The sequence below is a fragment of the Brassica oleracea genome, chromosome C4 (assembly GCF_000695525.1).
Source record: "Brassica oleracea var. oleracea cultivar TO1000 chromosome C4, BOL, whole genome shotgun sequence".
Taxonomy (NCBI): Eukaryota; Viridiplantae; Streptophyta; class Magnoliopsida; order Brassicales; family Brassicaceae; genus Brassica; species Brassica oleracea.
Genome location: NC_027751.1, coordinates 29594679 through 29619772, shown reverse-complemented (window position 1 = coordinate 29619772; position 25094 = coordinate 29594679). Strand labels below are relative to the sequence as shown.

Here is a 25094-nt window from a genome sequence, read left to right as displayed (position 1 = left end):
ATTATTTATTTTATGTTTTTCTGCATATTATGAAATAATAAAATAATAAATATATACATTAAATAACTAAGAAATTAGTTACTATTATGTAATAAATTATCGTGTGCATATAAATCAAACTATCACTCTTGTTTATTCGCAATCATTTTAGGGTAAATAAATCAAAACAATCAATCTTATCTATTGTATATGATATATAATTAAATTTAAATGATATTAACATATATATAGAGTACACTTTTAATATGGATTAAATGAAGTTTTTACTCATATGATTTTATGATTATTTGCATATTTGTGTAACAAAAGTTTACATCAACGAATTGTTTTTAATGTGGGATAATTTTTCAAAATTAAAATATTAACTTTTCAATATATGCTCAATGCAAATATCAAAATATAAGTATACATTTTCATACGATGTATAGTTTAATTTAAACGATATGAAATATATATATATATATATATATATATATATATATATATAAACATAAAAACCTATTAAAATAAAATTATTTCTTCATATGGTCTTATAATCATTGTATCTTAATATAGAAAAAAATTTAAACTTTGATCATAAAATTTTATGTGAGAATTTTAACAGTTTTAGTAATTTATACTCGTTTTGAAAAATTAAAAATACAACATATACAAAAAAAATCTAGATTTTTATTATATGATTAATGTAATTATGTAATTTATTTTAATAATAAAAAAATAAACAAAAACGATAAAAGTATACAAATTGTTATCAAATCTTTATTGTTTAAAATCATTAATTGTTATATATATATTTTAATCATATTAAGTAATTCTGTAGCGAAACAATAAAGATTTGATATATGCGACTAACTATAGCTTGCGAAATATTATTTTGCTAGAGAGTATAAATTTTAGACTATAGTTTATATAAGGTGCTCTAGAATTCTTTGAAATAAGATTTAGAATACATACACAAATGCCACATAAGATAAGTTTTTTTTAATTTTTACAAAATTGAGGTTATAACTTTTTAAAAGATACTCGATTAATATACAGGGGATTTGAGTGCTTGAGCCATTCATCCTAAATTATTACCATATATATATGATTTATCTTGTCATGCTATACCAATTATGTCCGAGCTAACGAATGAAACAATAATTCATTTTAATCAAATACCATTAACTAATAACATGTATGGTTTTCTTCTTTTTGCTCTACCTGAGACACGTGTCTCAGTAAGAAGATTGTTGTTATTCTTTTGTGTTACGAACCTATAACATCCTGCTTGTAATTGGTCAGAAACTTTTATAACTTTATTTGTAAATCTAGCATAACTTTTAGTTCTCTTCTTAGCATCTGACTCAAAACTTTCTCTTTCTCTGAAAAGTAATTATACTAACACTGGTCTGAGATGTGAAACTGTAGCAGTTTTGAGTCAAAATGCACTATATATCGTTCCTTTCTATTTCTGGTTGTTCATGCCTCTCACACAGGTCATTGGATGAACGTTAAATCAACTACGAGACTACATATACCACAGGTCAAAGAATCTGCTTAAGACTCGTCGAAAAAGAAATAGCCTTCCAAGTTAGCCAATGGTCCACACATTGTAGGGATCTTTCTTGTGGATGAAACGATAGAGATTGGCGCCATGGCTGCGTGACTGAGTCGGTGGTTTAAACTCTCGCAATGCACGGTAATGCGTGGTCGGCGTCAACGTAAAGAGTCATGCGTGTGTCTACACAACAACTTTCTGAGACTGAATTGAATTGCTTGGTATACTAGTTTCCAAGTGCGTGGTTTGGCTAAAGACTGAATATTTATGAAACTATGGTCAGTTGAATCTGGCTCGGTTTCATGAATATGTGGTTTCTCATTACTAGAATGGGTATGATGTTCTCTTCTCTTTTGATGTGTTTTACAGAGTTACCAAGGTTAAGTTGAATGAGTACTATGACAAGATTCAAGCTGTTGCTTCTACAGTACCTTCTCAAGTTGTAACCCACCTCTTAACTTGTTTAAGAGACTGTTTCTACAGCTAAGAAATGGTTAAGTAACATATTACAAGAAGAGTCTTGCTGATATGAAGATACGATGATGCTTTCCTAGAGGCATTTTTTTTTTATCTTGGTATTACTTCCCCATGGATTTAGTTTCAAGAATGCACATTTTGATGATGTACCTATGTGGGTAGAACCATTTACTTGTGTAACTAAATACCACATTGTTGTTTTTTCTTTGTTAATTACAGTCTGAGACAGAGGTATCTGATGAATCTTTTGTAAAGGGGAAGGGAGAGTTTTGAGTCAGAACTATATGCATAAAAAAGTTACACAAGTTTCTGAGCAGAACACAAAAGAATAATTAACAACAACCAACGCGGGTGGAGCAAAAAGAAGCCAGACATGAAGTCTAGGAAGCCGAAAAAAATCAATCATATCTACCAAGAAATGAACTGGAGAAAATTTGGAAAAGCAGTGATTGGGTTTTTTTTCGGCTTCAAGACTTCATGGTTCGCGTCTTGCTGCAGCTATAGGGTTTTTCTTCTTTGATATATCCTCCTCCACTTACTGTTTTAGTCTAGGAATCTAAAACTCCTCCTTTACTTTACTCTAGTTAAGAGAGAGAGTAAGAGACAGAAACTCGATCAGAGCTGAGAGATTTCCGGCCGACGGCGAGGCTCTTCGAGCCACCGTCGGTCCGGTTGTGGGGTTCTATTTGTTTTTAGTAGCTTGCTTTTGTTCGGGGTTTCTAGATCTCATCGGGTTTTGGCGGCGCACTTCTCTTCGGTGGTCGTCCGACTTGTTTCTGGGAAGGGGTGGCTTCTTCAGCACCTTCTTCGCCGGCTTTGGTTACCGGGAAGCGGTGGCTCCTTCAGCATCGCTATCGCCGGCTTCTGCTTCCGGGAGGCGGTGGCTTCCTCAGCATCGCTGGCGCCGGCTTTCGCCTAGGGTTTTCCCTCACTTCGATCTACGAATTTGAGCCTCATCTGATTCTCTGCCTCTCGATCTGAATCTGTTGCCGCATGTATGTCGGAGATGATGAATCGATTGTAGGCGTTTAATATCCTTTGATAATTCGTAGATCCGTCTGGTTTGTTTGAATCTTTAGATGCGTTTGGTGGATTCGAGTTTTTCGAAGGTTTGGTTGAATGGCTTCGTCCCGGATTCGACTCTGCTGTCAACGGTGTGCCGTTGAGTCGTCGTGGCGCTGTCTCGGGTACCAGAGGAAGAAGGGAGGCGTGCGTCTTCGCGTGGATCGAGCGGCGCCTCGCCTGCTAGGGTTTCGGTTGAGTTTGGGTTTTGGGCCCATTTGTTTTAGTTTTATGTATGCCTTTTGTTTTTGGGCCTCTTTATGTTGTAATGTTTGGGTTGTGTCCCTTTTGGATTTCATCCTAATAATAAACCTCAGTTGGCAAAAAAAAAAGTGTCTAGGAATCTCTCTGATATCGGTTATTAACTATATATATCCACCGGTTTAGGTGATTGGTTTCTTACCAAACAAAACCAAAGCCAATAACTGAAATGCGTATGTTGAAATTTCTGTAACTGTAGTTCTCTTCTTAACATGTGACTCAAAATTTTCCCTACCTAAAAAGTAATTCTATTACCACTAGACTGAGATGTGAAACTTCAGTAATATACAATGTAAAGATAAGATCATTTATGTATAGTACTTCTATTTTAATAAGATATATTTGTAACTTTTTGTTATATATTGTATGTCTCGGACAAAAATTTGGTTTAGCTTTGTCACTAGATATGATTAAAAATGATTAATGAGTTTCTTGTAAAGAGCGATTGTTTGTACGGAATTCAGTCGACTAGGTTGAAAGAACTCAAAAATTGGATGACTAAAGACGTTTTATTAGATCTGATCAAAATGGGTACAAGAGTGACATGAGATCAAGGAAACAAGCCGGAGCTCGAAGAGCAAACCGGAAAAGGTACAGAACGATTAGGAGTAAAGAGAGACTAAAACCCTAGATCTAGCCACTCAGTGTGTGTGTAAAAGTGTCGATCCCGTTCTTGTTGTTGCCTCCTCTCCCTTTATAGGCTTTCCGTCCTTGTGTGCCCTAAATCCGGTCCCCTTTTGGGCCTTAACTTGAGAAGACCGAGTATACGGGCCTTGGTGGAGTTCTTCCGAGCCGGGTGATTTTGGTCGGCTCGGTTGTCGGCTAAAAACACTCTAGGACCGAGCTGACAACCTTCCTCGCCGAGCCGAGTAATTTTACAGCTTGTTGGACTAGATCTTGTTATTCGATGGGCCTTGTGGAGAGATGTAATCTATCTCCTACAGCGATGTAGTTACTATTGATGCAAAAACAAGTTCTGATCAAACCGACAACTCGGAGGAAGCTATCGTACCCCTTCCACTGAATCAACCAATTAAAACAAGCTGTAAATGAAGCTTAAAAAGAGCCTTGAATGAGTTTGTATGTGGAGATGATGGAGAACATAGCCGATGATTAATTATATTGAGTCCGATTTTAACCAAGTTATCAAAATTCAGACTTTAAATTTTTATACGGACTGTCCCCTACCAACATGCTATCAACAATTCAGTTCATCTCGTAGTGCTCATCACTCATCAGACCACTATGGAAAGTCTGATCTCACCCAATCATGAATCCATATTCATCTTTTTGAGCTTTTTTTTGAGCTAACTCAAGCTCAAAGTTTTCATGAATATATAAACAAAATATTAAAACATAAAATAATATAAATATATTGTTTGATATCTCAAAATATGAAAATTCTAGTCTAATAGTTTCGCATCAAAAATTTTACTGGACTTAGGTTTTTTATGTTTTGAGATACTTAACAATATATTTATATTTGTTAAGATATTCATGAGAATCTTGTAATAATATTTCTTTTCTTGGATGGTCTGTCACCCATCATAGACCATGTTTCTGTGAATCTCAATCCATTTATGGGTGTTCCTATCAACTTATAAGTCGTTCTCTAGGCCGGGGTTCGCGTCTCCGGTGGAAGCTCCAGTCGCGAGGAGTCTACACTTGGTGGAGGTGGCTCCTTCTCCGGACTTACGGCGAGAACTGGGCGAGGAGGGGCGGTTCTGAGTCGGATTTTAGGGTTTATGGAGCGGCTCATTTTTTCCTATTTGGAACGCTCCGGTGGGGAGATAGCGAGACTTCGTGTCAAGGCTGATTCGGTGGTTCTCTGCTGCTCCGGATCTGTGGCTTTGTGTTTGTTTCGGTTATGGTGGTAGATATTTAGGGTCTCTACGGGTTGGAGAGATTCCGGTACTTGCGCACCGTAATCAGGAGTGCTCCGGGTTCTTGTGGCTTTGGAGGCGAGGGTTGAATTTGGATGTGACCGTGGTGGAAGTGTCTGGTTTTGTTTCTCGTGTGTGTGCCTATAGTTTTGTCTCGAGTGGTCGTCTATGGCTACAAGGGCTTTCCTAGTTGCCCAACAACTCCTTCAAGCTTTGTCTCCCGGCTTCTCGTTCAGTTCACTCCGTGTGTAGGCGACGGCCTACTTTCAGGATTTAATCTTGCTATTCATTGTGGTATCACTCTCCGTGGGCTCTGAGGATTGTTTGTTTCGTGGTCAAGAAATTGTTCTTCGGTTCTCAAAGACTATGGATGCGGAGATGGCTCTCGGGAGTCATTAGTCGTTCCAGAATCAGCATCTAGTCCTAGCTCACATCCCAACTCTGTGGTCTTGGTCTTGTCCCAATCTGCGGTGGTGTTGTAGGCTTTACTGCATAGGTATTGAGGCTTCTGTTCGGGAGGTGGTGATGGTTTCAACCCGATTTTATGCAGGTTCGCTGGATGGCAGAAGCGAGCACTTGCTCGTTTAGGGACGTGGTTCAAGCGTCATGTGGCGTTACTTCCTTCCGGCTTTGGTGGATTGCAAGGCCTTGGTAAGTTTTTGAAACCTCCCTTTCGGTTATCTTGAGCTTCATAGACAAGAGAAAGTGTAACACCCGTATTTTCCAAAATAACATAATAAATCTCGTAAATATTGATAAAAGCATTAAAGTCTGAAAAAGAAAGAAATAAAACTCCCAAAGCACAAATCTGATAGCAATCACTCATGCTCGTCAGTCTCACCTGAAAGGGAAGGAAAGGAAGGGGTGAGTAACAGGGGAGTTACTCCGTGAGGTATGGGATGCTAAACCACAAACCACTGACTCAGTACATAGCACTACGACTATGTAGGCCTAGCTCTAGCATGAAACAAACACGGTATCTAATACACCACATAAAATATCAAATGCGCTGATGGTGCATAACTAGATCACACACCCCGCATTCTCCTCATACGGATATAAATATACAACTCTATGCGCCGCTAGTACAAGAGTCCATCCTTGTACCCCGCAATCACCTATGCGCCGCTAGTACAAACGTCTTTGTACCCCGCAATCCCCATACAATGCGCCGCTAGCATAGACGTCCATATGCCCTGCAATCTCCATACAATGCGCCGCTAACACAAACGTCTTTGTGTCCCGCAATCTCCACACAATGCGCCGTTAGCACAACATCTTTGTGCCCCGCAATCTCATAACAGACTTATGTATACATGTATAAATAACAGTTCTTAATTCATTCAATTCAGTCAACTGTTGAATCCTCTATTATCATATTTCCGGTTTAACAATCAATAGTAACAATAAACAAACAAGACTCTCAAACATACTCAATTCACAAAGATGGATCATGTTTCGAAACTAAAATTTCCATAATAGTAGTACTAAACTAGCTCGGGATTTAATGGGATAGCCCTCACCTTAGCCACTGGCTGAAATAAACAACAGAAGATGCGGTCAACTGAGGTCAACTGTAAAACGACAATCAACGACTTTGGCTCAGATTCTCCAGAAATAAAGTTTCCTAAAATGGAAACTTTCCTAAAATGGAACCTTTCCAAAAATGGAATTTTTCCTAAATAGAAACTTTCCTAAAATAGAAATCTTCCTAAAATAGATTCCTATAACTAGAAGTAAGGAGGCGACAAACTTACTAGAAAAACCCGCCGGAAAAATTCACTAGTGACTGGTCGTCGGATAATTCAACAACAACTTGTCACGCGCAAAGAAATACTTTGACTTGATGAGAATAACGAAAAAAAGGTGGAGCTTCTTATATAAGAAAAGGGAAGGGATGTAGGTTTTCTAAACTTCCAATGTGGGACAAAATAAAAAGAATGGTTTTGGGTTTTAATTAAAAAAAACAATTGGGCTTCCCCACATTGGGTCACGGTCGTTACAATTCTCTCCCAATTAATCGGAATTTGTCCCGAATTCCAAGATGGAACACGAGAAAAACTTCAACGAATACGAAGGATAGAAGGACACGAGATGAAAACAAAGGAAACAAACAGAAACTTGATCTTCATCCACACCAAAAGAAAAAAAATCAGAAACGCTAACGACTAAATGAATGATTCTGGACAGAAGGGTGTCACCTTTATTTTGAAATTCCCAACCCCCAAGAAACACTAAAAATTGCTAAAATTTGAGTCCCATAAATCGCCATCCCGGGTCGGAGCCGGGACGGAACCCTGCTCTGATACCAATTATAACGCCCTGACCGCCCACAGCTAATGGGCCACCCACACCCGCTCTCTCGGCCCGTGGACCCATCCCGTTCCAGCGATCGGTCCGTTAATTTTTCTAAAGGCTCGAAATCATTGTTTATTGACCCTGCAATCACCACCCGACCTTTCCCCGTGCTTTGGCCTCACTCACACGGTATCGCGAATCACTTCCCGATAGGTCACTCATCCTTCCACTACTCCAGCTCAAGCACGCTTAACTCTGGAGTTCTAAACGGATGTGCTCCGGAAAAGGTAAGTCAACTTTGGTGACATAGGTAGTTAAATCAATTCTCTTAAGTCTTTCCATATATCACAACTCAGGATGTTACGGAAAGTTATAAGTTTGTGGAGATCATCGGGAATTAGCTACTCCAAAGACGCCAAAGGAAATCCCGGCATCCGAGGCAAGGAGGAGAACTTCTCTTTCCCAAGAAATGCGTTGATGGTTGAGAACGGCTACCGATATCGAAAGATTTCGAAAAATAAACTAGCGGAACGTGTCGGGTTTAGTGGGTGGGCGAAACTAGTCTTGTAATAGTTTGATTTCAACATTTTGTTCAAAACATATCTGATTCCCGATTCATCGCCATATTTTATATATATATATTTTTTTTATTTTTAAAACATGCATTGTAATAGAATTCAAATTACGAAAACTAGCCGTGTGGCTCAGTTTACAGCTTTTATCAAGCACGTGGTTACAACAAGCATCTAGTGGAACAACACATCTGGTCTGTCTATAAAAAACCGCACCAAATACAAAACCAAACACAACTTCATCTTTTGAAACATTTTCCTTAAACATAAAAGGAGAATGGAGAACGGGAAAAGGAGTCTAAGACCATCTCCAACCCACCCCTATTTCTATCTCTATATTTTTTTTAAAAATAGAGAAACTCTATTATAGAGGTGAAAATGCTCCAATGTATGCCTCTATTTATAGGGAAAAATATAGAGATATGATATTTCTACCTCTAAATATAGAGGCAAAAAAGTAATTTTTCTCTATATTTTCTTCTAAAATAGAGGAATTCTATTTTAGAGGCATACATTGGAGCATTTTCAGCTATATAATAGAGATATCTATTTTAGAGAAAAATATAGAAGTGTACATCGGAGATGCTCCAAGAGTAATATGTACTTTTTTCTTTATTACTTCCTCTTCTGCAGAGTTCCTCATTCGACAGGTCTGAATCTTTCTTTTTAATATATCTATTTTGCTTATATTAATGTAACTAAACATAGTTTTTAACGAACTACACAAAACAGGTCATAAAGTAGTATAATAGTTTTTACAATCTCAACTCAAATTTGGGTATGCATGCGGTCTAAAATAACTTTTTCCTTTGTTTTCTTTATTAAAAATGGAGCACTGCTTTATAATGCTTATGGAAATTTTGGTTACTAGGGGTGACGAGAGTGTTGAGAAAAGAGAGAGCATCATGTCATAGTACTCATTCACCTTAACTTTTGTAACTCTGGAAAATACATTTAGCAAAAAAAAAACCCAAGAAAAAAAAACTCTTGTAAATACATCAAAAGAGAAGCGCATTCTCGTACTGAGAAACCAACTGAACATAGTTCGATAAAAGATTTAGTCTTTTACGTAAGGAAACTACTCGGATCCAAAAGATTTAGTCTGTTTTGCTCATTCCCATAATCAGTTATCTGATTCACAATTATTATTTCTAATCGATTGAGCGATTGTAATTTCGGGAAGCAAAACTGAGAAAAATGATGAACTCATATCGGTGAAGAAACGGTTTAAAAGTGAATCAGACCACTCGTCAAACACCTTCCAGGCGCAATTCTCACTGATGAGAAGAAGAAGAAGATGCTAAGAACGTCAAATATATATATTCCGTTATTGGCTTTGGTTTCGTTTGGTAAGAAACCAATCGCCTAAACTGGTGGCTATATTAGTTATATGAGTTGATTACACTGAGAGACACTTTTTGACTTTCTATTACACCTATAGACACTTTTTACATGTGACACACTTTGTTGTGGACGAGCAACAGATTGTGGACAATTTTTCCCTTAATGGAAATGACATTTGTGGATGGTTGATTTGTTTTGTGAACGAGTGATGCGTGGTTGGGTGATTTGTGTACGGGTGATGTATGGATGAGTGATATTAATGTGTTTATATTAGATAACGTGGACAAACTCTCTGTTTTGATTCCATAAAACTATACAACAATACGTGGACATGGACTCATGTTACTAAAATTACACCATAAAACGTGGACAAGGACTCTGTTATCTCCAATACAAACACTTGGCTTCTTCAGCTCAATTGATAAATTATCTGCATTTAAACTTCAATCAAAATGAGAAAGAGATGATATTGTGAGTATGAGCGGAGAGAAAAATCGAAGAAGCATTTACCTTTTGTCGGAGAGTAATAGATCTTGCATGTCAAAGATTTCTGATCTAAGGAATTTGCGCTTTGTCATGATGTGGACGGATGTAATTTTGATTAGAGTTGAATTTAGATTCCGAGATAATGAATGGAATCGAATGAATATTGTCAATGTCCACAACTAGTTTATAATTTTGTTAAGATGTTCATGTCCACAACTAATTTATAATTATGTTATCCACATTTTGGTGTCCACGTCTACATTTTGTTTACACATTAATATATATAATATATATATATATATATATATATATGAACATGGATCTTAAAAGATAGAGAATTTTATATATAGTTTATTATGACAATTATTTTTGTTTAATATATTTTAGAACTTGAAATAAAAGTAAATAAATACATAAAGTAAAATAAGAAAAATAATAAAATGATATAAGAATAGGAGAGGGATTCTCTTTAGTTTAGGATTATAAAAGTATTTTTGACAAAAAAAAGTGTGTCTCAAGTGATAAGTGTCTTGTAGTGTAATTTGAATGTGGAAAAGTGTAAATTCTAGTTATATAATAGACACCCTAGTTAATAACCAATATCAGAGATACTTAAATTAAAACAATATGTGGAGATTCAAAAGGAATACAATGATACTTCTGTAGACACACACACACGCATGACCCTTTAAGTTGACACCATGCATCACCGTGCATTGCGAAAGTTTAACCCGCGACTCTATCACGCAGGCGAAACTAGGGCCAATCTCTGCCGTTTCATCCACAAGAAAGATCTCTACAATGTGTGGACCATTGGCTAATTCGAAAGTTATTATTTTTAAGTAGATTTTTAGACCAGTGATGTTGTCTCGTGGTTGACCAACATTCATCCGATGATATGTGCGAGAGGCATGAAGTGCGCTGGTTCTATTGGAAACAGAAAGGATAAGAACTAGTGCCATTTCTAAGACACCAATGCACTTCATGCCGCTCACAGTCATCAGAAGGACATTGCTCAACCATGAGACAGCATTACATGTCTAAGAATCTATTCAAGACTCATCGAAAAAATAATCTTCCAAATTAGTGAATGGTCTATACACATTGTAGAGGTACTGGACTCTGCGGAGGAGACCATTGAGCAAAGACAATAAAACTAGACACTGCAGCTCAAGACCTCATTGATAAGAACATGTAATTTCTTACAACTCACTGAGAAAAACTAGAACTGATCTGCGTTTTATAATAAAAAAAAACAAAATTTTTATAGCAATGATAAAACTTGATTTTTTTTTGAATTAAAGCCGAATGTTTCGATTTGGTTAACAGAAAGCTTCAAGATGATCCCACTGATGAAATGGTGGAACTTGCGAGACAACTCAAGGATAGTAGTCTAATGATAAGCCAATCTGTGGAAAATACTAAGAAGGTTAGATGCTAATTTTTTCCTCACAAAACCCTTCTGTTGTTATTGCTATTATCATCAACAATGGGTGATGAGAAGAATCTACGTTGGTTCATCATATATACTGATTCTGATATCTTCACTGGTCTTAATCACCTTTCTTTATTTTTATGGGATTCATCAACTAAAGCTACTTGACTCTATGGTGGAGGACATTGAGCAAAGCTTAGCGAGCACGGGATACGCAGATGTAAGGGCATCAAAGATATATTCTGAGAGTTCAAAGACGAGTTGCTTCCAGTGGTTATTGATCTTGGCCATGTCGCCATGATCTGTGTGTTCATTTATGGTTGTCCTGTTGATTCGAGTCACATACAACATATGGCTGGGAGTGAAAACCAAATTAGCTAGTATGAGATTTAAATAACAATTGACAGTCTCTTTTGTTATATAATCCAGTTGTTACATTAATAAAAAACCAAGCTGGTTAGTTTCTCGATGTCCTTTCTATTCCTTTTCTTTTTCTTTATTTGATTTCACCATTTCTACCAACTTAACCAAGCTAAACCGATACACACTGATAGTGGGTGGCTGATATTAGCGCTGGGCATTCGGTATGAAACGAAATAAACCGAACCGACCAAACCAATTTTTTTTTGGTTTTGGTTTAACATCCGATTGAACCAATAAAACAGTGGCCAAATTAAAAATTTTAATCGGTTTTTCGGTTCGGTTGGACAAGCAAGAACCGACCGGTTTGAAACATTCTAACCAAATAAACCGCATAAACCTGAAATAAACCGAGTAAACTGAAAAATCCCAGAAAATCAAAATTCACATAACTGATTTTTTATTTTACCAAATTAACTTAATAAACCGATTTCGGTTCTGATTTTTTCTAACTGATCGATTGAATTCCAATACTATAGAAAAATTTAGAGGCATATCTAGGGCTGGGCAAAAAATCCGGATCTGAAAAACCGAACTGAATCCGACCCGAAAAAGTAGTATCGAACTCGAACCAAAATTGATTAAATATCCGAATGGGTTAAAAATTTTGATATTTAGAGAACCGAAACCGAAACCGAACCCGATCCGAACCGAAGTATTTCGGGTACCCGATTATATCCGAAATTGATTTATATACCTATATATATTAATTATTTTTAGACTTAATATATATTAAAAACATCAAAATATATAAGATACTTTTAAATTGTCCAAAATACTTATAAATATATACAAATAGTCAAAAGTACATGTCTAAAATAGCTAAAATATACTCAAAACACCAACAATACTTAAAATATCTATTGATTTTCAATCCAAATATTCAAACCAAACCAATTTATATGTTAATTTTAGGTACTTTGACGTATGCTATTCAAATTTATATGTAATATATTGTTTTGTTTATAGATTTTAAAAAATTTAAAGTATATAGTGAATTTTAAAAAAATTTAAAATAATTTAAATGGGTTATCCAGACCCGAAAAGATCCGAACCGAATCCGAACCGAAATTTAGAAATACCCGAATGGGAATAAAATCTTTGAACTCGAAAACCTGACACCCGAATAGATCCGAACCGAACCCGAATGGGTACCCGAATGCCCACCCCTAGGCATATCTATTGATCTTATTTAAAAAATACATTTAATTTTAGGAATATGGATTTACTACTATATATAGATATAATAATTGGTGTTTTAATTTATAAATAGATATATCAAAAATAATTAATTATAGTATACAACTTATTATTTTGATTGGTTTGTATGTAATCGCAATAAGAGAAATAAATAGATTACACACAATTAAAAATCGTCGAACAAAAATTCATCTGGTTAGATGTTTGTGCGACGAAATTATATGTCAATTTTATTAAAGCAAATAGACCAAGGTGATTCTGAAAAAGAAAATTTGACTTCCGGTTTGGATAGAAGTTCCGGTACGGATCTGCGCAATTCGTTTGTCTTTAAACCCTAAGGAGAGAAGGGCAAAGCTAAAACCCTGAAGAAGAAAGAAGCCATCCATCCCCTTGTAACCGCCATGGTTTTCCCTTTGTGCATCGGCAGGTCAGCTTCTCGTTTAGCTTCCGTGTGTGGTCGTGTGGCTCGACCCCAGGCCATATCCGCCGTCGTCGTCAATCGCTCCTCCCTTGTTTCCAAACCATCTTCTCTGCTTCGTCCTTTCGTATCTCGTGGCTTCCTCTATTCGACGGATACTAATGACCGGTTAAAGTCCGATCAGACGCTTATCCAAGTGATTGACTCCGAGATCAAAGACGCTTTCGATGCTGATGTGGTGGTAAACAAAACCTTCTTTCGAGTCCATTTCATTTTAGCATACTCGAGAAGATTAGATTAGATTAGAAGAGTATTGTTTGGGTTTAGGGTTTTGATTAAAGTCCATAAAGTTTCGAACTTTTTGATCATAGCATTGGTTTCATGAAATTGGTTTAGTGTTTGATTAAGTTCCCATTAAGTTTCAAACTTTTTGATCAAAGCGTTGGTTTAATGAATTGGGTTTAGGGTTTAATTAAGTTGCATAAAGTTTTTGATTAAAGCATTGGTTTCATAAATTGGGTTTTTTTCTTGAGAAAAAGACAAAAATAGCACTAAATCAAGTTTTTGTTCCCAAACTAGCACTCAAGGTCAAAAGTCACAAAAATAGCATTTAATGTTTTATCAAAAGTCACAAACTTATGGTTTAGAGTTAAAGGGTGAGGTTTAGGGTTTAGGGTTTAGGGTTTAGGGTTTAGGGTTTAGGGTTTAGGGTTTAGGGTTTAGGGTTTAGGGTTTAGGGTTTAGGGTTTAGGGTTTAGAGTTGAGAAATGAGATTTTGGGGATAAGATTTCAAATTTTGAAAAATAAAAAAATTAAAAATTTCAAAGGATAAACTTAGAAATGTGTTATTTTGGTCATTTTAGTTTTGGAGTGCTATGTTTGTGATATAAATTTATAAATGTGCTATTTTGGAGATTTGACCTTTTTTCTTCTTCTAATTTAAGCTTTTGAGAGCCTTAGATGATTATGGGTTTCTTTATGCAGCAGGGTGAAGACGAGACACCAGGTTCTGGTGACTTTCCTTTTAAGATTGAAGATAATCCTGGTCACAGGACCGTAACATTGACTAGAGAGTACAATGGAGAGCAGATTAGAGTAGAAGTAAGCATGCCTGGTTCCATGGATGAACATGAAGATGGTATGGATGACAATGAAGATGGTGATGAGAAAGCTAACGAGACAAACATTCCGCTTGTTGTCACTGTGACAAAGAAGAGTGGTCTCAGCCTTGAGTTTAGCTGCACTGCTTTCCCTGATGCGATTGTCATTGATGGTTTGTCTGTGAACCATTCAGACAAGTCTTCTGAAGAAGAAGAACAATTGACATATGATGGACCTGATTTTCAGTAAGTAACATTTTCTTATCATTACTATGATGACCAAAGTAACCTCAAATTTTTTATTTCTTTTGACTTTGCAGAGAGCTGGATGAGAACATGCGCAGGTCGTTCCATAAGTTTCTCGAGGCCAGAGGAATCAAACCAAGCGTTACGGATTTCATGCATGAGTACATGATGAAGAAAGATAGCAGAGAGTACTTGCTATGGTTGAAGAATCTCAAAAACTTCATCCAAGAATGAATCAAGATTGAAGTAAGAAGAGTAGTTTTTATGGTTGCAGTTCTGTACTAGTGACATCTAAGTTCTGAGTCTTTTGAAAGTGAAATTCGAATTTGAGCATTTATCCTCCTTTGGATGGAGAATGATAAAAAAAAAACAGAAAGTTACATTGGCTTATAACTTTTTTGACATGAAGAATAGCTAATAAACATTTTACTATTATCAAAGAACATCAAATGTAGATGGATCTTATTTTGGTGCAACTCCACAAGAAACTAAATCCTAATTAAACAAAAAGACGTGTGTAATAATACGACATTAGCAGAGCTAGAGCCCGTTCTCCACTGCATCTGTCCTTTTCAAGACAGAGAGGTCCTTATGAGTGTAAGCAACTCCTTTGTCTCCATCCACTACTTGGCCTTCTCCTCTCATTATCCTGCGCCATTCACCACCACAAAATATTCAAACCCCACAAGAGTTCATAAGAGATCAATGAACAGAGCAAAGACGAGAGAAATTCAATAGTACCATCTGGTTGTCAATAATCCTTCAACTCCAACTGGACCACGGGCATGGATTCTGCTTGTGCTTATTCCCACCTACACATAAAAACAAGCCACATTAGCCATTCATTCATTAATTCACAATTCTCTATTCATTTGGTTTACAAATTTGATACTAAATTCTCCCTCTGTCTGTCTTACCTCAGCACCAAGTCCAAATCTAAAACCATCACAGAATCTTGTGCTTGCATTGTGGAAAACAGCCGCACTGTCAAAATGTTAAAAGAGTTTAGTTTCCAATATATTCAACCACAAACATTCTATAGACTGTAGGATTCAACAACACAAACTATTATTACCTGTCCACTTGGCGGAGGAATATCTCTGCGGCTTCACTATCTTCTGTCACTATGCAGTCAGTGTGTGCACTGCTCTCACGAGACAAGACAAAAAAAGTAAGTGACCACACTAATGTTCCAGCACATGTAAAGAATACAGACTACAGAGAGGTAGGCCCTGTGATGTAATAACTTGGATTCATCCAGCAATAATTTTACCTCCCATGATTGTGGATATGATCTATAGCACCATGTACGTCTTCTACAATTTCAACAGTGCATGCCTTGGCACTGTACTCGTGATGAAATGATTGTGTTTCCGGAATGTTCAGTTTACCACTTGCTCTTGGCCCACCATACAAAGTGACACCTACAAGTTAAAACAAATGTCTCTAACGAAGCTAGCCACCAAACTAAATCTTATCTTATTTATAGTACTTATGGTTTTCAAAAAGACAAACAAACTACTATTCTTACCACTGGCTTGCAGAGCATATATAAGCTCGTTGAGCACACCATTATTCTCTAGATCCTTATGTACAAGAAGAGTTTCCTGTTAGGTCAAGATAAAAACAGAAGACGAGGTGAGAAAAGAAGTACTAAGTGAACATTACTGAAAAAGGGTAAGAGTCTCTAACCATTGCGTTACAGGCTGCTGGATAGTCTAACTTTGCATCTGAAACTACACGCTTTGCCATGTCAAGATTACAAGATTTGTCAACATATACATGACATATACCATCTGCAAACACCAAAAAATAGTAAGCAGTGTTCTCACTAGACCAGTCCAGCATGTGAGCTTAATGGAAGTGAACTTATAAAACGTACCAGCGTGCCCTAGCACTGGGATTTTAGTTGAGTTTTTAATCTGAGAAACAAGCTTGTTGCTGCCTCTTGGGATCACAAGATCAATAACATCATCAAGCTGTAACATAAAATGCAAATGGTAAGTTCCAGATTAAGTAAAAAGAGCTAATCACTTCTGGTGACCTTCCCATTCATATATATCTATACCTTGAGCAAATCAGGAATCTCCTCTCTCGAAGTCACCAGTCCTATGAGTTTACCTCCAACAGTCTTTGGAATTGCATCAGTGATCACCTATAGTTTTTTCCATGATTTCACAAATTTTGAGAACCAAGATGATGACTACAATGGAGTTTACTCCAATCTATGAATATGAGGTTGATGTACCTTATGTAAGATAGCATTTGATCGACGAGCTTCTTTTCCACCCTTCAGCAGAAGGCCATTTCCACTCCGGATAGCAAGTGAAGCTATCTGTTTGATTCATTGATAGTGTTTGGTGATCAGAGTTTACATCTAAGAGCATAAAGGACAATGTCTGGTGACATACCTGAACAAGTGCATCAGGCCGAGACTCAAAAACAATCAGAAGAACACCTAATGGTGATGATGTCTTCTCTAAAATAAGACCATCTGCAATCTGTTACACACAAAGTTAACAAGAACTGTTTGAAATTGAAAAAAGAAATTACAAGTTAATAGGAGGAATGGATCTTCCATCATTTCAGGTTACCTCAGTTTTTGCTAAAACACGGCCGATTGGATCTTCCATTTCAGCTAGCTGGCGAATAGAAGCTGCAAGGCTTGAGATCTATCAAGCACCAGAAACAAACAATGTAAACAATTGGTGCAATAGATTTAATCACACAGTGAATACAGTCTTACCTTGCCAGGCTTCATAACTAAGCGAGCTACCAAGGACTCTTCATATCCAGCTTGGTGTGCTGCAGCAACATCTAAATCATTCTCAGCTATAATTATTTTCTCATTTGCTTCAAGGGCGTTGGCAATATCGAGTAAAACGTTTTTCCTATCTTCTGAAGATAAAGCCTGTTAAGCAAATAGCTAACAAGTTATCACACTTGCAAAACGAGAAAGAATATCTAAATTAACAATTTGAGTACAGTGGCATAAAAGTCCTAACATTACCTGAAGCTTTCTAGAACTCTCCCTTGCAGCAACTGCCATGTCACGGGAAGTAGTATCTACAACCGGAGCCCACAAATGAGCATCTTGGTGGAACAGAGTACCAACGCGCAGTCCATTAAGGACTTTAGCTATATTCTCAGCTGCAAAGCCACTTCAAACCAAAACAAAACAAAAAAAGCAAGAAAAGTATCACTCTTCCATCCAACATTATATGCTAGCTCATTGATCAGTCCCTTCCAGATTCAGATTATGAGTACCGAAGGGTCTTTTACCTGGTAATGATAACAGGAATGCCACCATAAGCTGCACTAACAGCAGCTTTAACTTTTGCAGTCATACCCCCTCGTCCTAATTTGGACTTTTCCCCGAACGTGATCTCTTCCTGGTGCTTTTCTTTAATGTATGTGTGGATCAACGTTGAATTAGGATCGCTTGGAGGACCAGTATAGAGACCCTCAACATCACTTAGAAGAATCAAAAGATCAGCTTTCAGCTCCAGTGAAAGTAGAGCAGCTAAGCTGTCATTATCCCAAAATATACCAGTAGAATCCTGCATAGGTAACAAAAGAAAGACAGTGAATTAGTAACGCTTATAACCAAAAAGAAAGGCAGTGAACAAACCTTGTAAGGGGCTTTACGAGTGCTTATAGCATCATTCTCGTTGAAAACTGGAATAACTCTCATCTTCATCATGGCTTTAACCGTTTCACTAAGTTGCTTTCTGAAATCCTTATCTCTAAAATCCTTATCAGTCACCAGCATTTGAGCCACGGTCACATCCAACTACCCAAGAATAAAAAAAATAAGCCGAGAGGAAACAACACCATTAGTACTCAAAATGTTTGCGAATAATCAAAAGAAGATGAAAAGAAAAGGAAAGTAACGTCACATGACCTGGTCGAACATAGACTCATAGTAAGCCATGAGGCTGCTCTGACCAACAGCAGCACAAGCCTTCCCATCAAGTTCATTCTGTGGCTTCTGAAGGTCTGCAAAGCTGAAGAACAAAAACAGAACAAAAGGCATGCGTTACTCCCAATGCCCCTGAGCCACAATTTGATTGAGCCTATGTATTAGAATCCTAAAGACTAACTTTTGTTGATATTTTCAGATTCTAACATCAACAACTTCCACTGGTTTCGCTCATTGTGGCTAAGCAACCTAAGATCGGAAACTAGGTGATCAATCAAATTGGAGTAAAAAGATTCTGAAGAGAACGAAACAACAAATATAAGACACAATTTTGAGCTATTTAGGGGAAACTTAAAGGGATGTTTCCATGAAAAAAACCTGCTGTTGACTAATTGTCTGTAACGAAGCCTTTGACGACCAAGACCAACCGCACCAGACGACACCAAAATGACCTCAAATCCATCCGAGTTCAGTTCCGCAAGCTGCCATCAAATAAAAGTATAAACAAACAAACAGAAGCTTAATCAAAAGAATGTATAGTGATGTTTTTTTTGTTAAGAACCTGCTCGCAGATAGCTCCTAAGCGGCCAAGAGCCAATCTTCCATCTTTCCCAGTAACAACTGCTGTCCCAACCTGTCAACCACTCAAAGATGCATATGTCTGTGTGATCATCAAAGGCACAAACTTTAAAAGAGAAAGTTTCAATCTTTGAATGTTTTCCACATTTATATGAACACACTAGAGATTCACATCAACCAGACTTTGAAACGACGATAAAAGTCAAACCCGGAAAGAGAGAGATGGGAACCTTGACGACGATGCGCTTAACGTTCTTGGTGAAAGCGCGGGAACGATCGGTCTCCGCCATATTTGCTTATCGTAACCAGAGAGAGAGAGATAGAGGGCGAGTCAAACTCGGTCGGACTCAGAGGACGTGAGGAGAGGAATGTGGTATAATCCGGTGAGGAGGAGTATCACAAGTGGGAAGGAGCAAATGGGGTTTTTAAAGAGCGTCAACCAAATATGTGGAAAATAGTTAAAACAAACCCTTATGTTTTCTCATAAATTAAGTAATGATACCCATTTTCTTATAATTGATTATTAAACCCCTTTATACTAAAAAAGTGGGGGAAATTTTACAAATAATTTCTTTTCGTAATCAATTATTTATTATTCCCATAAACTTGATTTGTTTTTCCTTTCGTGTTTTGATATTATTTGGTCTTCCAATAAAAGTATAAAATTACAAAATCAGTGGCGGATTGTACTTGTGACAAAGAGGTGGCTATCCCCACTCAAAATCCTAAAATCAATGTTACTTTTTAAGCTTTAGATTACTGCCACATGAAAAAAAAAATTTTCTGCCCGATCGATTTTTAAATTTCAAATTATAACCAAAAGAAAATTTAACATACTTAATTCTATGAAATCCATTAATAATAATTTTTTTTTACAAATAAATTAGACATTTAGACCTAATAACTTAATTTTATAATGCAAAAGTCTCATATTTGTAATAAAATGTTTTTTTGCTCCTAATCCTAAAAAATTTCTACATCTGCTGCCCTTGCTGCAAATTTAGAAGTTGTATCCATGATTAATGTTCGATAGCATATGCCTAACCACCATGCAATTAAAAACAAATGTAAATAGACAATGGGAAAATATGTACAAGTGTAATTTTTTTTTTTTAACACTGGTTTTGATTATATATAAAAAGTCACAGATATGGACCCTCTCAAAGGGAGGGAACGATACAACATCGAACTACAGCACCAACAAACCCCATCCCAAAACAACTAGAAATCTTGATCTCTCCAAACTTCAACCCCAAGACAATCAAGATTACAAAAACCTGCTCTCATTCACGAACAACTCAAAAAGCCAACAAGGAGGACCCGAAGCCACATCTTTAGGTATGTGTCACGAATTTCTATGAGTTGAGAAATATCTTGTTGTAAATAATTTTATTTTATACTTTATTTATTAAAAAAAAACTAAATTAATGTCAGTCTCAAGTATGGTCGCATTTTGTATTTAAGTTTTCCCAAAACAAATTCACAATAAAATACTATAAATTAATATTTATAAGTTAATAGGCATCTGAATTAATAAATTTATATATTGATAAGTTGCTTTATTCAAATAATATATAAACGACAAAATAATAAAATTTGTATGTAATTAAATATAATGGCTAAATATATTCCCAATAAATCTGTTCTTTAAATATATATTTGTTTTGATATTTATTAATATTTAGCATGAATTAATAACTTATAAATCAATAAATTATAATTTTAATATTATTTTATAAAAAGATACAGTAATTATGTAGTTGTAAAATCGGGAATTTGTATTGATAAGTTGATAAAAATGGTAGTTAGTAACATGTTCTGTTGTCATATTATAAAATTACGATAATTTAGAAATTCTTTTGTCTTTTTCTTCTGAATTTTACGGTTTCTAATGTCTTTTTTTTTTAATCAAACGGTTTCTAATGTCTTTTATAAATAAACTTAGGTATGCGTTATACACGTTTTTAACTAAATTCCGAACCACATGGCGCCACGTCATGGGGTTCTCACATCCTGATCCACATTGATGACGTGGTGATCGTGCAGAGTAAAAGAGTGAGGGTATGGCGCAGTGGATCAGCTCTCGACTGGTGGGTGTATTTTATAACTTGGAGACTGAGAGAGCACCGTGAACGTGAACAACACAAAGAGAGGACAACATGTCAGGCTTACTTTTACCAAAAAAAAAAAAGTCAGGCTTACTCGGCAATATCTCATGAAACAACTAAAATTTCATAATTCATACGCGTCGCCACAACGTCATCATCATCTTATGATTTGTTATCGTTAAAGTACAAAATTCAAATGATTTTGACAGTCATGTGTGATATTTTATATGTTTGCTATTCAAGGAAAAGAGAAGTTATAAGCAATAAGAATATAACTCAAGAAAGCACTAAGAATATAAGAGCAACATTATTAGGAGCATCTAATAGAAGTTTTCAAAGGACACTAAATGATGAATTATTATAAATTAGTGTTGGAGTATCTCAAAATAACCCCATCCCAAGCTATATCACTGAACATGCTCTAACAATCACCCGTTTCAAGAATAAAAAAAAAATATTAACGTCTTTTGTCCCAAATCCATTACTATGTCGTGCCACAACATGAATACGGCTGAATCTTGTATTCGATATATATGTATACTTAACTTTTGCTTGATATAGTAAAATGTCTTAGTAACTTAGGGCATTTACCAAATATTAGCAAAAAAAAAAAAAACTTAGGGCGTTTACCATTCATGTAATCTATTAAAACATAAGTACATTAGTATTTAACTCTGTTTTTTTCTTAATATTTATAAGGGATTGCCATTGGATTTGAATGAATCTTTGCCTCCTTCATTAAATGTGTTTGGTTAATTAAATTACTACTCATTATGAGACCCTATTTAGCTAAAAGCCTAAAACACACGATGGGTTTGTTCCAATCAGTAATTGATTTTATTTTTCAAATATAAACCGTCAACAAGGCTAACATTACCAATACCAAAACTCAATGTATTGGTAATCATTTGAAAATAAACGAACATTACTATCTTACCAATGCATTGGCCAAGATATTGTTCACTTCTCCAACAAGTAACACTGCTCATAACTGGCTTCAGTAGTGTAACATTTGAGGTAGAGGGTATGGGGAATAATTCAATTGCCAGAGACATAGCCAAGATTGTGTTGCGGGATGGTCGTTATCAGTCATATTTGGCACTTGGAGGGCCGGTGTGGCTACATGATCGTCTTCTCAGAGAATCAAATGGAAACAACTAGTGTATTCTTTCCTTTAAAAATGATGTTGTTATCCTCTCATGCCTTGCGAGTGTTGCAAGTTTTACTATTTTTGTCATTTTGTTCCCGAACCTTTTTGGTTATGATTATTCACAGACGTTAAAAAAAAACTATCTTACCAAAAAATTCCTAAAAGATCGACAGTCACTTATTAAGGTAATTATTGTTAGTGTATTTGGTAGGATTTATTTAGAAACAAAATATTATATTATACTTATTCGTTTAGAAAGAATATTTTATAATTAATTTAAAATTAGTTACCATATTTCACTCCTCTTGCGATGTAAACAAATAATAGGATTGATTATCATATATGTACTTGCGATTTTACCTATTTAAAAATGAAATATTACCTTCTACTTAATCTTTGGAGAAACAATATCATATTTTTAAACTTAGATTTTACTTTCATCTATATATACTTCTCATCCGTGTTTTCTCTACCCTTCCACAAATCACAGAGATGATAAAGAAAACACCAAAAATATGGCTCTTCTTAAAGATGTCATTGATTTAAATAACATATTCAATTTATTTTTAATGAATAAAATTAAATATAAAATCATTTTAACATAAAATATAAAAATGTGTAATCCATTTATACTATATACTCCATCTGTGTATGAAAAATTGATGTTCTAACATCTTCACACATATTAAAAAAATATTTTATTTATCATTTTTTGGTTTTACACTTTTACCAATAAAGTTTCACCATTCATATTTTTACATTTTATTTGATGTTTTAATTTTAAAAACAAGTGTATTAACTAAAACATTAGTAATTCGTATATGGAAGGAGTATATAATGACTATTCAAAATTTAATATTTTTCTACAATTTTTCTATACAAAAGTACATAGTCCATAAATTATATATATAACTTATTTCAAAACTCAATATATTAGGGTATAAGTATAATATAAAACTAACATTAAAAATATAAATAATTATTGTATTACCATCATTTCTCTTTCCTAAATAATACATTCAATGCAAAAAATTTTTTTTAATAATTTCTTAAAATAGTATATAATAAGAAATAAAACAACATTCAAGGCAATATGAGACAATATTTATTGTTTAAGACAATAATTAAATTAATTCGATCAAATCCGTACTAAAATTATTGTGTTCAAAATACATATTAAACGAATATTTAATATTGATAATTAAAAAATATATATTAAATCATATTAAAAGAATTAAACAATATAAAAGCTAAATAAAACATCCGTGCAGGCACACAGATCAAAATCTAGTTTAGTATTAATTTGCGAGAGCGTGTTTCTATTACTACGTTACTGGTGTATCTAGGAATAAATGAACGGTAAGGAAAACAAAGTATTCTAGTTTATTCAATTTTATAATGAAAAAGGTCTATTCAAATTTATTAAATAAAAGTTATTTTCATCTGAAAAATAAATACCTTAAACACATGGAAAGCTATGCGAGACGTGTCTTCTCCCATAATTGTAAGCTCAAATTTGATCGCGCATTCGCGCTAGAAGCTTAGTTTATGTTATGTATATATGTCAATGGTCGATTCTCTTGTCAACTATCAATACGCACGTCTATCAAACTCCAATTCTGTTCAATCTCTATCACTTTTTTAATCCGGTTAGCTATTTCACACGGCAGTAAACTACTACAAATATAGATATACCCTCCATTAAAAATAGTGATTAAAAAAAAAACTTCTTCTGCTACAATTCATTTTTTCCACCAAATGGCAAGAATATGCCATAAAAGTGATACCAACATTTATTGTGACGACGGCTCCTATGCCGGCCGTTCAAAAGTTTTAGATGGTAAAACTGTATATATAGACAAAAAAAAAAAAAATCTCCTCTTGATTCTTATTTTCGTGTTTTAGGGTGATTGGTAAGTCCTATGGGTACTTTAGAGCATCTTTAGTAATTGGTCTCTTTACCAGCGTCTCTGGAAAAAAAATATATTAGTATTTTAAGATAAAATCATTATATAATTAAAAGTTAATGCGCTAAATTATGTTGTATATTAATCTCTCCAAATAAATGAAAAATCTCTTCTTCGAGGGACGTTTTTAGCATTTATAGCTTTTTCTTTCTTGTTTGTAATTTTTATATTAGTATTTATGCTGAGGTATTATGTTAAAAATGACTACTGCGGGTGTCCTTAGAAAGCTTTGGTTTTTTTCTAAAGTTTTTTTATAAAGCAATCATGCTTTGGTTTTAAAAAACGAATAAATCTATAACCAAAAATTTAGAAAAGAAAATATATTAATTCTAGAAATCAAGTTTTCTACAACATTTATTGAGTGCTTTGGATGTTTTTGAAAATAAATCTACAGCAGAAAAATAAATTCGCAGTCTAATTTCTAAAACAAAAATTTTAAACTATAGTACCAACCAAAAATTTTCTCGAGTCTTTTAATTTTTGATTTTCTACAACTTCAGCATATAAGTCATGTTGATATTTTATAAGTCGGAGTTGTTATACTGAACATTGATCTCTTACCATATACTAATAACTAGGTTAAGACCCGAGTCTTACACGGAATGAACATTGTATATAAATTTTTT

The 25094-nt window shown here is 35.1% G+C and overlaps 2 protein-coding genes across 3 annotated transcripts; one reads left to right on the top strand and one right to left on the bottom strand.

Annotated features, from left to right (window-relative positions):
* Positions 1 to 13251: 13251 nt before the first annotated feature.
* On the top strand, positions 13252 to 15132 carry LOC106342201 (uncharacterized protein At2g39795, mitochondrial). Of its 2 annotated transcripts, none has more exons than XM_013781067.1 (3): positions 13252 to 13637; positions 14384 to 14742; positions 14817 to 15132. In XM_013781067.1, the coding sequence occupies exons 1-3, from the start codon at positions 13380 to 13382 to the stop codon at positions 14974 to 14976; spliced, it is 777 nt and encodes a 258-aa protein (XP_013636521.1). In that variant the 5' UTR covers positions 13252 to 13379; the 3' UTR covers positions 14977 to 15132. The 2 variants fall into 2 exon arrangements, with proteins under 2 accessions (XP_013636521.1, XP_013636520.1); XM_013781066.1 differs by having other exon boundaries at positions 13256 to 13637; positions 14381 to 14742; positions 14817 to 15112.
* LOC106342200 (delta-1-pyrroline-5-carboxylate synthase B-like) lies at positions 15110 to 19653 on the bottom strand. The gene is made up of 20 exons (XM_013781065.1): positions 19474 to 19653; positions 19227 to 19298; positions 19043 to 19146; positions 18647 to 18749; positions 18374 to 18535; positions 18025 to 18302; positions 17753 to 17903; positions 17489 to 17653; positions 17337 to 17414; positions 17154 to 17243; positions 16991 to 17077; positions 16811 to 16897; positions 16625 to 16721; positions 16435 to 16538; positions 16274 to 16349; positions 16016 to 16166; positions 15818 to 15886; positions 15660 to 15726; positions 15484 to 15554; positions 15110 to 15391 (listed from the first exon to the last, which is right to left on the bottom strand). The coding sequence occupies exons 1-20, from the start codon at positions 19531 to 19533 to the stop codon at positions 15283 to 15285; spliced, it is 2181 nt and encodes a 726-aa protein (XP_013636519.1). The 5' UTR covers positions 19534 to 19653; the 3' UTR covers positions 15110 to 15282.
* Positions 19654 to 25094: the final 5441 nt, after the last annotated feature.

What these genes read in the sequence shown, in the direction of transcription:
- LOC106342201 (XM_013781066.1), top strand. Translation starts at nt 13,380, where the DNA reads ATGGTTTTCCCTTTGTGCATCGGCAGGTCAGCTTCTCGTTTAGCTTCC. An exon ending in CTTTCGATGCTGATGTGGTG is followed by an intron (nt 13,638 to 14,380) that starts GTAAACAAAACC and finishes TTCTTTATGCAG; the next exon opens with CAGGGTGAAGACGAGACACC. An exon ending in TATGATGGACCTGATTTTCA is followed by an intron (nt 14,743 to 14,816) that starts GTAAGTAACATT and finishes TTGACTTTGCAG; the next exon opens with AGAGCTGGATGAGAACATGC.
- LOC106342200 (XM_013781065.1), bottom strand. Translation starts at nt 19,533, where the DNA reads ATGGCGGAGACCGATCGTTCCCGCGCTTTCACCAAGAACGTTAAGCGC. An exon ending in TAGTTATGAAGCCTGGCAAG is followed by an intron (nt 17,415 to 17,488) that starts GTAAGACTGTAT and finishes GGTGCTTGATAG; the next exon opens with ATCTCAAGCCTTGCAGCTTC. An exon ending in CAGCAGCCTGTAACGCAATG is followed by an intron (nt 16,350 to 16,434) that starts GTTAGAGACTCT and finishes TTGACCTAACAG; the next exon opens with GAAACTCTTCTTGTACATAA.